This window comes from Pungitius pungitius, chromosome 7 (assembly GCF_949316345.1).
Source record: "Pungitius pungitius chromosome 7, fPunPun2.1, whole genome shotgun sequence".
Taxonomy (NCBI): Eukaryota; Metazoa; Chordata; class Actinopteri; order Perciformes; family Gasterosteidae; genus Pungitius; species Pungitius pungitius.
The window spans coordinates 20730046-20744630 of record NC_084906.1 but is presented as its reverse complement, the minus strand read 5'-3'; the positions used below and the strand labels follow the sequence as shown (position 1 = coordinate 20744630).

The 14585-nt window shown below is 44.8% G+C and overlaps 1 protein-coding gene across 1 annotated transcript; it reads right to left on the bottom strand.

The window, feature by feature from the left end:
- Positions 1-6476: 6476 nt before the first annotated feature.
- Positions 6477-11357, bottom strand: sh3rf1 (SH3 domain containing ring finger 1). The gene is made up of 2 exons (XM_062563387.1): positions 11057-11357; positions 6477-9678 (listed from the first exon to the last, which is right to left on the bottom strand). Exon 2 carries the CDS (start codon positions 9541-9543, stop codon positions 9136-9138), a length of 408 nt encoding a protein of 135 aa, XP_062419371.1. The 5' UTR covers positions 9544-9678; positions 11057-11357; the 3' UTR covers positions 6477-9135.
- Between the last annotated feature and the right edge of the window lie 3228 nt (positions 11358-14585).

Below are 14585 nucleotides of genomic sequence, written 5' to 3'. Positions count from 1 at the left end.
AAAGCGATACCATATGGCACAGTTCTAAGTGGTAGCTTGAGCTCTTCGGAGCAGCACCACGGTCGGAGATGCACATAGGAAGTTGTCTTTTTTTCCCCAAGCTACAGACGGATTAGTTCACAAATGTCACAGTATCTGTGATTTGTGCAGCAGTCGATGCGAGCTGAATACTAAGCGTTTTCCTCACATTTACGCTCCGCTGTGCCGGTGAAAGCGAGCAGTGTCTGTGGCCTTTTTGTTCCTCTTAGTCATTCAGGCTGAGCCACCTGCTCCGCTGCGGACTGACTCCGACAACTAGGGCGCCGAATCCCAAATGAAGCCCGCCGCCGCCTCCACGTCCCCCACGGGCGCCCGGCGTGGAGCGCGCCGGTCTACAGCGTGGACGCGCTGGCAGGTATTTGCGCGCCTGTACGACGGACAAACAAAGCGGGGATATTGACACGCCATTTGGCAAAGAGCCGAGGCACAAACACTGCGTCTGTTCTCCGGCTCCAGAGGCAGCGCAGCTTACTCGCCGTTTTTTTTTCTCCCCCGCCCCCCTCCCCCCCCACTTCCTTAAGAAAGCGCGTTTGTCCATTCCGCCACCAGAAGAAAACCGTCGCTCCGAGCTCGGCTTCATCTCCGCTGACGACCGGAGGCCTTCGCCACACACGCGTGGTTGGTCCGCTTCCTGCTCCAGATGGAAATGTTTCTGGATGGGAGTGAAATGTTAACATCAGCGGTTTTTGTGAGGCTTCAGGCTTTGAAGGAGTGTCGAGGAGCGAATTTGAGTTCATGAAACATCCACAGCACTGTTTTTTTTTTTTTTTAGACAAAACCCATCTTTGTTTCAGAAACTGTCTCAAAGTTTCCACTTATCCAGTTTTATTTTTCAAGCTGCTTAAACACCAGACTTGTGCTGCCTGACACGCATCAACGTTTATTATTGTTTCCTCGGTTTCGTAGTCTGTTGGACTACAGAACATTTAGGATTTTGTTACTTTGTTGCTATACAGATCAAAAAGAGCATTACTTGGACGAGACCTGTTTTGTGTCCATTGCCTCAACAACTGCTGGTAAATACGACGAGGTCAGCGATGCCTGCAGGTAGCCGTCCATGCTGAATTGACCTCGCCACCGATCGATAGTCAAGGTCGACGTTGATGTTCTTCCAGAAGATAGCGTCACGACCGCTGAGACGCAAACAGGGAGCCAACGCGGTGTCCAGGTCATGGTTTAAACATGGGAGTGACCTGGAGTTTCTAAACTCTGTTTAAAACTATAAGAGTATGTATAAAAGTAACAAAAGGGATGAGTTAGTAATGTTTCTTGTTCTCTTTAGGTATTAGAAAAGGAGTCCATGCTTTTCATAACCATCGTGGCTCTGACCGGCCATCAGAGGCGGTTCTGCTGGCCCAGACTCGCATTACAAAAATCCCAGGTTGCTGTGGTTACTCAGCCCACAGCCATAGCACCGGGCACTGGGAGGAGAGACCAATCACATGTCCATATACATGGGAGCTAACGGGGCCCCATGAAGATCACACCTTCCTACAATAGGGAATAGAAACACAGGCGCGCTGGCCGACAAGTCACAGGTCGATTTGTATTCCGACTACACACCCGTGTTTTTGTGGGTGTGCACACATTTAAATGGGTCTAAAATGAGCCCGTGACTCATTAAAACAAACATTGCCTTGGCTTCGTTGGGCCGAACTCGTGGAGGGCCGGGCTCCTGGCTGCATGAAAGAGCCGGGCTCAAAGTGCATTCAACCTCTAATCGGGGAAAAGGGTACGCCGGGACGCAAGCATGAGAGTAATTCTCCAGTCCGTGCTCTCGCTGGGATTCGTGAACCCCCAAAGTCTTTGTCAAGCCGCTCTACTCGATTCCCCTTCAATAATTAATCAGCACCGTCAGCGAGAGCAGAGAGGCAGATTAATGCCATCGGTATTGGAAAAGAGAAATCTAAAAAATATATATCTGATGCACTTTACTTTTCTGACATTTATTTAAGATATTGGGACCAGAGATCTTGTTTTTGCTTCAAAATGTAAAGAATCCTACATTTCAATCAGTTAAATTTCACTTTGTTTGAATCATTCTCACCCACATCCCCCCCCGGGTCTGAGGACCACACACACACCTCTTACGCAAGGTGAACCCACTGCTGCTTGGGGTTTTATCAAGAGTCAGTAATAGCCCCCGGGGTCAGAGGTCAAACAACTGAAAAACCAAACTCCAAGCGAAAACCGTGACTCAGCCTTAAGGGATGGGAACTGAACACTTAACGGCAGCCAAGCGGCCCGTGGATGACCGCTCCCTGCCCACCAATCACAGCACGGGGTGAGAGGTCAAACTGCTCTGTTAAGGCCAGGCAGGTATGAGGGGCAACTTGGGAATATAAAAGGAAGGACACATGGTGTCAAACAGCTGACAAAACAATCAGAAGAAGGCATTCCACGGAGAGCAATCTGTTTCCATACACCTCAGACAGGTCGATGTTAAAGTAGGTAATTATGGATATAAATGTGGTTATTTTATGGCAGCCAGCTGGCTCAACGTGGTCTCTGAAACAAACTCTGGACGAAAGCAGGACCGAGGGGTGAAGAAAAGGGTGCGACAGGGCGGCGGTATAAGAGGTCAGGGCGGCTTCCCTTACTTGTGTCAAACTGACAGGCTTGGCAGGAGGTGAGATATGGAAGAAGCAAAAGGTGGTGGTGAGGGGGTGGGGATCAGGGGGGGGGGGGTTGGCAAATGTGACATTTTGGGGTTTGGTGGACCACCCACAGGTTGACACACACCTTTGTTAACAAAAATCCTTCAATGAAACATCACATTCTGTAGAGATAATCTTAGAGGAATTATCAGATTAAAACTTGAGCGATACGTCGATATTATTTAAATCATGTTTACAGCAGATTTAGAACACGACTCTCCGTAGAAGTGTTTCCGGTTTACTATTAGATTGTAACGCTGGAAAAGTCATGAATGTCCAGAAGAAGATAAGGTCAAACACTTGGTTTTAAACATCTTGAAAGGACTTGGACATGAGCACGTTGTGGCATGTGAGCGAATACCTCAAGAACAAAGGAGGGAGGCCCAGTTCACTCGGTCCAACAAGTCCTCCACCGCCATGTAAACAGGAATATTAGTGGAACATCTATTTTCATTACCCACGTAAAACAGCAGAATAAAAGGAAAATGAGGATATTTTGGGTTTTTGAAGGACGTAAGTCAGGGAAGCTTTAAGTTAATCAGGGTTGCTGCATACAATATGTATGGTGAATGCCATGGTGAATATTTAAGGACAAAGAAAATGAATATTTTAAGCATTTGAAACGGGGGTCAATGGAACTTTAGAAGAGTAGAACATCTGACGACACGATACGGCGGCTCCAGCCGAGCCGGCCGCGGTGCTTTCAGGTGCAGAGGAGCGTCGCTGCATGAATCTACGATCGACACACACACACACACGACAGACACACACGCTTCCATCCACACAAATCCACCGACAGAAAGCAACGCACAAAATATGTGTTGACACTTTGAAAAGGGTTTACTTAAGAAGGCGAACATGAGCTGGCAGGTGGGACGGGACCAGACAAGACCAGTGAGGAGAAACAATGACCCACAACTACATTCCTCAGGAGACACAAAACATCCTCCCCAACCAGAGGTTAAAAGGAGGCCCAGCAAAACAAGTCAATTCTTTCCTTTATGTATCTAGAAAAAGGCGTGCACACACCCTTCGTCTGGCAGGGAGGGGGGGGGGGAGTGGTACCCTACACTGAGGAGGCCAAGGCTGCACCTTAATCACATGATTGGGCCCTTTGAACTTCTCCTCTGGTATTATGTAAACCAGCCAGAGGAGGACAGTGGTTTCCCACTCCTCCCCTGCACGTTTCCCAAAACTCAACAGTGAAGGAATGCAGACACGTTCCCCTTCCTCGGGGGGGGGGGGGAGCGGGGGACATTGATGTAGCCGACCATCCAAATATTGTTTTTGACGATAATGTAGTCACAAAACAGAAGGACCAAGCACAGGTGGCAGCTCACTTGTCTTGGCTCCCGTTTGCAGGAGGACGAATTTACGAGAAATAAATATTAAAAGTAAAATGTTAGCAAACCCGTTTACGGGACCTTTGTTTTCAATACTTGTACCAGGGTAATATAGTACATGTAGATAGATATCTCTTAAGTTGTATCCTATGTCCTTCATTTATTTGTAAGACTTTTTAACTAGCTGACATATCTTTAGTGGCTTTGTAAAAAGGCAATAAAGTAGTCCATTAATATGAGATTATGGGTAATTACAATCCCTCCCCGTCATTGTGGAGGTTGGTTTATGGCTCTTTGCCGGTTACACCTACAGCCTTTTAGCATATATATGAGCTACACTCGTTTTACGCCCTCTGGATTTAGAGAATAAAGCAGCGAAAAGCACAGAAAGTCTAAGTACTCTGAGGAGGCTCAAGCTACGGTTTCTTTAGTCTGAAACCATTCACTGGAAAAGTATTATTGATAATCCGCCGCCGGAAAACAAGAAACAAACAGAGTCAAACACACACACACACACACACCTAAATAAAAAGTGTGTCGTATCCTCAGAATGGGACAGAGACTGGGCCGAGAGAGAACAGGAAGCCAACTCACTGTCTAATAAACTCTAATCTCATTAAGACCTCTCACAGGCTCCAGGCTGGATTACGACAGTAAGGAGGGAGGTGGTACATGGCAGAAATATGGGGAGAGTCTGAGGGAGGGTGGGGGGGGGCACAGCTTGTGTCTCATGAGGGCAAAATTACAGATGCCTCCACAATCCCGTGACACGCAGCTGTCCGGAAGCCGGTCACGGGTACTCCGTGGGAAACACAGAGGGAGGTGAAAAAAAAAAAACAGTGTGAGCAACGAAAAACGACCATAAAGGCCTCCCACTGGAAAAAAAATAAATTAAAAAAACTCCCCAGTGGCGAGCGGTGAAGTATGCGTCTGCCAGAGCGTGGGGAGCGTGCAAGGGTGTAATGACGGGGTTCTGTCCCGCAGGCCGAGAGGTCACTCGTTCAAGGGAGGAGAAGAAAAAAAACATGATGTCATCAAAGAGGGCCAGCGTGACTCATCAACCTCAGACCCGGGGAGGTACACTGGAATTTAACGTGATACCTCCACATGAGGAACCCATAAACAACATTCTTTTTTCGCCCGAAGAAATAAATCATCGACAGAGAGGCGGGACAGAGAGAACGTAGCACACAACGTTCTTGTGAGAATAACTGGGCAACTAAAAAATTCTTGCAATGTGTTGTAGGAAGATACAGACAATCCAGCTGCAGTGAATACAATTTAAAAGAGCTGCGTTTGAGCCAAGAATAGGACCTCATTTAACTGAACTCAAAGACAGACATGCTCACACACACTATAATTAAGACCTAATTACTTTATGATTGAATGTATCACAGCTATAAATGCTTAAACTGTGAGTAATCAACAGAAATGGTCCTAAAAGAAAAGAAAGCTGTATTTTGGGAAAAAGTTCTGCTTCAACTGGCAACTGAAGATATCCGGAGAAAGCTTTCTCTAATTATTCTTCCTTGTCGACTCTGACCTCTGACTGCAGTGACTCCTGCACCCTGACCTTTGACCCTTGACACCCGGACAGCTTCGGGCCTCCACTCACTCTCAGGCAAAAACAAAATCTGTTTTCAATCTGTGTGGACAAAATACTGTGTTATACGAGCCGAGAGAAGGAAGACAAAACATCCATGTAAGCGGAGCACCGCGGAGGTGAGTCATCAACCGGCTTCTGTCAAACAACTGATGCAACCCCCGACGGGAAAGAGGGGGACTAAACATTTGTCCCTCTTGGTCCCAACGCCGCAACTTCCCCCTCATCAGCTCACTGGCTTGAGATGCCCTTGAAGCAGCAGGTAACCGTAGTGATGGGAGTCTGATCAATGAAAGATAATAATAATCAGTGATGAGTTAAGAATGTATTTGGAAGATTTTAGAATTTCTCAAGAAAGACTACTAAAGCAACAAGCCACTTATTCTTATTGTCTTCTTTTGCTCAAAAAACAAAACAATAAGGAAACAAACCAGTATTTATATATATATATATATATTAGTGATGAAGTGATAAACACCACCCACCTGCAGTAAGACCCACACTCTCCCTTTGGTCACTACGTGTGAGATCAGAGGGGAACCCGGAACAAAAAACTCTGTTGTGCGTCTGTCAGGCAGTCGTCTACCTAACCCTACCCCCCCCCCCTCCCCCCCCCCCCCCCCCCCTAGCAGCTCATTCTCTGGCCACATGAGAAGTAGAGGTGGAGCTCTGCCTGAACAAGAGGAGGTGGGGGCTGGTGGAGGAGCCGCTTCAAGCTTTTAGAGCCACCCTCCGAAAAACCAGGGGACAGACGGCGACGAACAATAAAAGAAGTGGGACTGAGAGTGTGACCCTCGGGGTTGGGAGGGGAGGTGGGGAGGGGGGAGGGGGGGGGGCAGTGAAGCACTCAGTCCCCAAGAAGCACTGGTCTGAGATCAAGATCAGGGCAATCAGCGAGGGCTTTGATCCCTGCCTTTCATGTTGTAATAAAAGTGTTACACCTGCGCCGCCACGTCCTCAGCAAAGTGCCTCCAACACACACGACTCTACGCTGCTCTTCTCCTGCACCTCGAACGGGTTTTGGGTCGATCTGATCTCATCGATACGCTTCGCAGTTTGTTTGTTTTTATTATATTGTGAGGGAAAAGAAGCATTGCTTTATTATTCTTTTATGTACAAAATAGTCTTTCACAAGCGACAAAATAGCTTCTCAGCTCAGATAGCTCTGATTACGTTTAATTGATCATCCCTGTTGTTGTGATCCAACTGTCTATCATCACTAGGCCAACGTTTAGTTGTCCGATACATAAACAGGTCAGTGAACGCCCCGCTGGTGAATCTCAGAGTCTAAATGAGACAATTAGACGTCCTCCAGAGAACACTGGTTCTCCTTTAGCTGTGTGGAGGAGAGGAGACGTGTGTGTGTGTGTGTGTACGAGGGAGGATCGTATGCCTATACAGCGAGGAATTATAATCATCTGTCAATCTGAAAGGCCCAACAGAGGTGAAATAACACGGAGGTTTCAAGTGTCAAACTCATTATCTTTCAACAAACAGCCTTATTTTTCCATAATCGAGGGAAATTCCAAAATGAGCACAAATCCTCTGAAGGGATACTGTGGCAAATGAGGCAGCGCACACGCACAGACACACACACGCGCGCACACACATGCGGTTCACAGCGAGGCCTCTGATCTTCGTACCTGCACAGCGACGGCAGACACACTATCGGCGCTTTGACATTCCAGTGATTCTACGCAGGGCCTCGACTCCTTTTCATCCTCCCTGACGTGGCAAACAGAGGTGAGCTAATAGGAGTTCATGGGGTTTCTGCACATTGTTAAATGGAGACTGCCTTTTGACTCCTAATCGTTTTAAAGCAACAACTGCAAAAACACTGTACTCTACTATAAGTGTCATCGGGTGTTTGATAGATTGAAAACTTGTGGTTTCTGTGCCATGCGCCAGACCTCGATGGGTTTGTAAAGACACCAAAGACACAGCTGCAGCGGTCAAACGTTACATGACCACCTGTTTTTTCACCGCTCAGTCCTAAAAACAAAGAAATTCTGCTTTCTGTCCGCGGGCCTGGCAAAGGAAATCTGCAACAAGGAAAGTCCCCTCTCCGAAGCAAACTTTTCCATGGTCATTCAGCCAAAAGCAAATCATAAATAGGATGTTTACTGAAGAGTAAATCCCATATGTCGTAGTAGATTGGACAGTAAAACCAAGAAGGGCTCCAAGCTCACAAGGAAACAAACAAAGTCTGTCCTTTGGAGCGAATCGACCGGCTGCTCTCCTGTAGTTGTTATTCTTTGAGAGAATAAGTAACTTTTGTTTACACCAAAAACTAACAGATCCACAGAGACCAACCTCTACACCAACAGGTTCTCTATGCAGAATAAACACTTTGTTCGTCATGTTTTTTCCTTGAATCCGAATCTTGATAAATCAGGATAATATTTACTTTTTTCCTGCGATATGTCAATATTTTCCAACTCCATACCCAACAGTGTGGGGCGCTGAGAGGAAGCCTCACAGTGACACGCAAGTGTGATTTTTAGTTTTACGATGCACAGCAGCTCGCATATACCGAGTATTGACTTTCCCATAGAGGAGCGTTAACGCTAAAAAGGAAAAGAGCAGTTTTTTTTGAAGTAAAGCGGTTCAGTAGATGACATTTAAAGCACATAAACATAAAAAAAGATGAAACACGCTATAACTACACGTTACAACTCCTCAGATCTGCAGATTAAAACGACCGGCCTGCAGTCACACCCTGCATTTGTCACGTACACTCACAAGCAACACCGCAGCAGGGATCTCCAGTGTGAGAAAGATATTATGCATGACGCATCGTCAGCGACCGAGAAGCAACCGAGAGCCCCCCCACCTCTTCAGGCTTTGTTTATACTTGCACTTGTACGACAGCCCCGGGAACTCATCGCTCTGTTTGCTGCATAATTCTCCAAAAGAGCCAGAGGGCAAACCGACAGAATGAACTGTGAGCATTCAAAACGACACCGAGTGCAGCTCACAGATGTGTTCATGTACTGTAAGTGTCACTGAGAAAAAGCTGAAACATAAAACAGGAGGACGAGGGATTGTAATTACTGATAAACGCATACCACATATCGATGGACTACTGAATTACCTTTTTACAATCTTCAAAGAAATAAGTCAGTTATTGGATGTATTATAAGAAGAATCTATGAGCAGGTTGTCCGCCATGTGATCAAGGGGCGACTGGTTAACAAAATCCAGAGGCGTGCAAGCCTCCACACGCCAGCTTTACTACGGTGAGAATGGACTAAGCTCCGCGGGGTTAAAGCCCGGCTGCAGAGAGAGGCAGAACCCGACGCTCACATTACTGCCGTTAGTCAAGTCGTGGCTGCTGGTCAACCGGCTGGCTTTCGGATCGCCATGATAACAGTTAATCCGCAGCACAGATTAGGGAGCGCGTAATGCAACATGCCGCTTTTAATGCGCACAGATTTTTTTTTTCTTGTTTTCTGATCCAAACAATGTTAAAAAGACTGGTGCTCACTGATCCCTATGCAGTTACAGCGAGCATACTGACCCGCACAAGGGTGCTCTTAGCCTGAGCTCGCTGGGGCTGCGCTCCCGGGGTGCCCTGGTCCCGGCCCGCGCTGGCGTGCGCTCTGGCCACGGCCCCCAACGTGCCATTGGTGCAGACCCCCGGCCCGGGACCGGCCCTCCGGGGCCTCTGCTTGATGCCGTCCAGCAGGCGCACGAGAAGGATGTTGCTGGGGAGCTCGTCCACGGCGCACTCTACCAACGTCCGGCACTCCGGGCAGCGCAGCTCTCCCCGCGAGCCCAAGATGCCCTGCAGACAGCGGCGGCAGAAGGTGTGCTGACAGGAAAGGACCTTCGCCGAGGCGTCCAGGCGCTCCAGGCAAACGGGGCACTCGAGCAAATCCAGCAACACGGACTCGTCCATCCTATTGCGTGCTCCACCGCTACTTCAGCAGAAGAGGCATGACGCCCGCGTGGTTCGAGTTTGGAAGCAGGACCAGTATGCCAGTACCAGCGCGTCACTCCCATACCTCAGCTGTGGCCATGGCGTCTGCATCAGCTATGAAAACAGGGGCAAGACACGTTAAACAACTGTTTGTGCGTGTGAACAAGAAAAAGGTCACAGTGAGCCATTGGTGGCCCATGACCTATTTAAAAGAGCGAGCTTATTTCTAATAAATTACACTGTATAATGTGTGTGTGTGTATATAGATATATATCTATATAAATAACATCATCATTGAACTACAGGCAAAGAAAGCGACGTAATCTCTGACGTCACATATTGGTTTATACGTTTTGTAACTTGTGTTTGACTCTAAATGGACCATCATTCACTAAATGAACCTCATGCTGTATTAAATAGACTTGAAACTAGAGACTCAGACCATAAACTCATGTTTACAATGTTTACTGAGGGAATAAATCAAGAGAGAAGTAGAGTCACTTTCTTATAGACTTCTATGGGAGCAGAGGAGTCGCCCCCTTGAGACTCCTTAAGCGTTTTCTCTTGTTCCGTCAACTTTTCAAATGAGATAAGATTATTCTTAAAACAACATCAAAATCTTTAAAGCAGGTGTAGGCCATGAGCATAAATTTTTGAAAGTTTTTACTTACAGGTTTACACACAACTTTGTAATATTTAAAGAGTGTAAGCATATGAAGAAATACTTCTGGTAAACAAATATAATATCAAAACTAGAAACCGATTTGTGTGCAGTGTGATTGGTTGAAAACCACATTATATTATAATATAAGAAAACAACAGACGTCACATGACGCTGAAATCTGTGCTTCATTTGTTGAGCAACAGGGATTATTTTAGCTGACAAACTGACACATTCAAAATCGCAGCTTAATGATGAGCTGCCAAAAATAAAGAAAAACTACAGTCATTAGAGTCTAGAATTAAGAGATTTAAAATCACGTTAATCTGATTAACCCGACAGCGCATAATTACACCTAGAAAACGGATCCTGGGTATGGCACAACCAACAAAAAACAGTGAGAAGCTGAGATTCGTCTTTCGTGAGCACAAACATGGAGAAAGATTGATCAATAAGTTAACTCACTTTCAATTGATTGATTAAAATACCACATACAAACAAAGGCTATTGGATTTAATCCGAAAAAACACATTATCATGAAAACTCAAACTTCCTTGTGTATAAAGATGTGTAAGTATGAGTTACTCCGGGGGAAAGAATGTAAATATTACGCAACACTTTACAGCACCAACGTGCGCTTTTACTATCTTTTGATGACATCTGTAGTAGCGTTTCATAATATCGCGAGATATTGAAAAGTATTAAATTAAAGTAAGTTGGCTCGCGCGGCGGCTTCGTTAACGTTAGTTCTTGAAAGAAAATGTTTTCTACAACTTCTCAGACGAAATGTAAATGATAAAACTCCTATAAAAACAATTAAAGCCAGCTTACCTCTCAAAGAACGCGACTCCTCCTCGTATCCCGGTATCCAACAATTCTGTTTTTCCTTTTTTTTTTTTTTTTTTTTTTTTAAGCAAACAAGCGACACGAGTAAATTTACAAAGAGTATTTACGGGAGAAATACCGCTTGTGTTTTCTGTAAAAGATTGTACAACGTCTTGCTATTAGAGTACTTCTTTGTCAGATACTCGGGTAGAACCGAACGGGGAGAGGACCCCGGCGAGACAACGGAACTCCGTCGGCAGCGAGCAGCGCCATGCTAGCAGGCTGCTAGTCAGCTACTTCTGCCGGACGGCGGGGCTGCGGGAGACGAGGGGGAGAGCGGAGGGGGGCGGGGCGAGGAGCGGGCAAAGTGGCGTGTCGCCTTCACGTGCTGTCGGGAAACGGGACGACCATGACGCAGGGGGGGGAGTAGTGAGGAGGCACGAAGGAGGCAGCCGATCGAGGGAGTGATTGGATTTAATTGAGTTTGACGTAAACATTCAAAGACACATTGAATCCCTTACTAATAGATTTATATGATTATTGTTTTTACTTATATAAAATGATTGTTTGTGCTTATTGAACTGATAAATAAGACATTTAAAAATTACCATTTAATTAAAATAATTCAACAGATTAGTAAAACAAGCAAAGACACGTTAAACTTACTTATTACTCCTTATTATTCATATAATCGTTTTCTTTCTCTTTTTACTTAAATAACATTGGCTTATTATGTAGATATTGAACTCACTAACAAAGAAATAATAATATTACAATGTATTTCATTTTAAAAGTTTGACGGCCAATAAAACAACAAAAGAAACACAAAATCCTAGACTTGAATGGTTCATGTGGTCATGTATATGTCAATTCATCATTATTTTTACAATCTGGTTATTGAGCCCACTTAAAAAATAATGAATATGACCAATTATTTATTATTTTTTCTCCCTCCACGGACATAACTCCATATTCTTCTGGTCACAATCATTCATATGTGAATATGAGACATACATTCACAAAAGAAAACATCTGTTTACTTTATTAATTCTCTTTTCCAATTCTTTATGTTGTCACACCAACAAAAAACGAACCGCAGCGTCAGGCTTTACGTGGTGAAACCAGTTGCAGCTTGTGAATCTCATGACTCCTCATTTCCATTAAATAATAAACAGCTTGTCACTAAACATAGCAAACGGGATATGCTATTTCGGTTTGGAAATTGCAATTGTAACTTAATTTGTGTGTTTATATCTTGTTATAAATTCGGGCATTTGTATAACTTTTCTTCTGGTCTGTTTTCATAACGAAACAGAGCTCTTGGTGTATGAATGTTTGTTGATAAGCTGTAGGAAAAATACAATAAAACAAATCATTAATACATCATTATTATTTTCCAAAAGTACTCTCAAGCTATATTGTTTAGCTGATTTACGCCGTGGTATTTCCTGGTGGTGGAATTTCCGAGGCACACCTGAAGGCGGCGTCCAGCGTTGTCAAACAGGCGTGAAGTGAATCATTTGTAAAGTGTGGAAAATTACCTGTTATTCTTTTCATTATTATGGACGTGATCTGTGCTCTGAGAGCTGTCATTATTGGTTATTGGTTAATAAAGACATTTATACATGTACTCTTTTCTGTTGAAAGCAAGCAGCAACTAAATACTTCTAAAGTCACACATGCAGCATATTGATGATAAAAGCACTTGTTAATAATTCAACTGATCTTATTGCATTTAATACGATCCCAGCATTGCAAGAATGTCTTAATGTCTCATTGTTTTGTAGCTAATTTGTCTCTTTCTTGTCACATGTGTTTGTCTTTATGGTAATTTCTTGTCCATATGTAGTGTTCTTCTGTTTCTTTGTTGTCTGGTGGCCTGTTTTTAAAAACGGTATCTTTTGTGGTTTTTGTGTGTTTCTTTGTGGTCATTTGGTGATCTTTTTTGCTCAATTCTATTCTCATTATCTTAATTCTGTGTATGTTTGTGTGTCTTTTTTGTTGTTTAATATCCCCTCGTGGTCACTTTGTGTCTTTACAGTATTTCTGTATCTTTTGTTTCCTTAAAGCCCTTTTGTATAGTATTTATTTTATGAATGCTTTGTATTTATCACCCCCTGAAACAGGCCTTTGACTCTATTTAACCTGCGAGGAAAAAGCACAAACCCACTTGAGGGAGACGAGGAGAGACGCAGCCAGCAGACAATAAACAGTGATTTATCTGCGCCTCCTTCGCAGGACGCCGCATATTGAGCAACGGCACAGACGAGGGAACAAAAGGAAGAAGAGCAATAAAGGAGGAGATTTATGAGGAGGTGCATCTCCTCCGTCACATGGGAGCCTGCAGGAGCCCTCGGGACGGATGTCCTGCTCCTCCACTTCGTCTGTCTCCTTCTCCTCCCCCCCTATGTCTCCATCCCCCCCCATGTCTCCTCACCCCCTATGTCGCCTTCTCCTTGGCAGACACCGATGGCCCCCCACCCTCTTTTTTTTTGCTTGACCTTCTTGTGTCTCTCTCTCACACACACACACACACACACACACACACACACACACACACACACACACACACACACACACACACACACACACACACACACACACACACACACACACACGGCGGTGGGGATGAGGGGACATCCGTGTCACAGCCTATAAATGGAAGACAAGGAAAGGACACAAGACATACTTCCCAATTTAAAGGAGCCCTCACAGAAGTGGCCTCCCTTTTACGGAGAATTACTGTAAACAACAAGCTGCTGGGTCCAGATGTGAAAGAGACCTCAGCACGTGAATCTCTTCCTGGTTGGTTCCCCCCCCCCCCCCCCCCCTCTCAATAACAGGTCTGTGCTTCCCACATTCTTCCCCCCCGGGGGTTGAGATCAGGGCAACAATCCATTAATTAATTTATTCCAGAGTATAATGTCTAACGGGTCGGGTCGGGTCAGGTCTCAGGGCGCGAGGCTGCTTCCTGTAAGAGTGATTTCGTGTGAAATAACCAACGAGGAACCTTCGCTGGGACCGATGAGCTGTGATTGGTCGAGAATCCGCTCGAGGCAAAAGCACTTTTCAAAACAGTTGGTCATAAAAATTCAAATCGGCACCGAAAAATAAAAGATAAGCGTAGCTCAGACCTTCTGAGGTAATTGCATTATTATTCAGCCTCTTATTTCATTTTGATGAAATTCTATTATTTTATAAAGCGTCTTTTATTTTCCTTCTTTGTATGAAAGGTTCAGGACAAATAAATATTATTATTAAGCTTACGACTATTAATGTCTTTCTGTTTCCGTCCGTAGTGGAACAAGTTCATCAAAGCAGTCTGAAGTCTGAATAATTAAGAAGCAATAAACAAAGTTGACACTAGAATGAAACCATCTAACTCAATGTAATAACTAATAATAATAATGAATGCAATAGTTAAAGACATTATGGGATGTGCTGCGCTGCAGCAGTAGGAACAAAGAAGACATCATTGTGCCAACAGCCAGCAATAAAAGTGAGCAGCAGGAAGGTGCAGAGCCTCCGGGGAGAA

Excerpts from the sequence above, each read along its gene's own strand:
- sh3rf1 (XM_062563387.1), bottom strand. The coding sequence starts at position 9,543 with ATGGACGAGTCCGTGTTGCTGGATTTGCTCGAGTGCCCCGTTTGCCTG.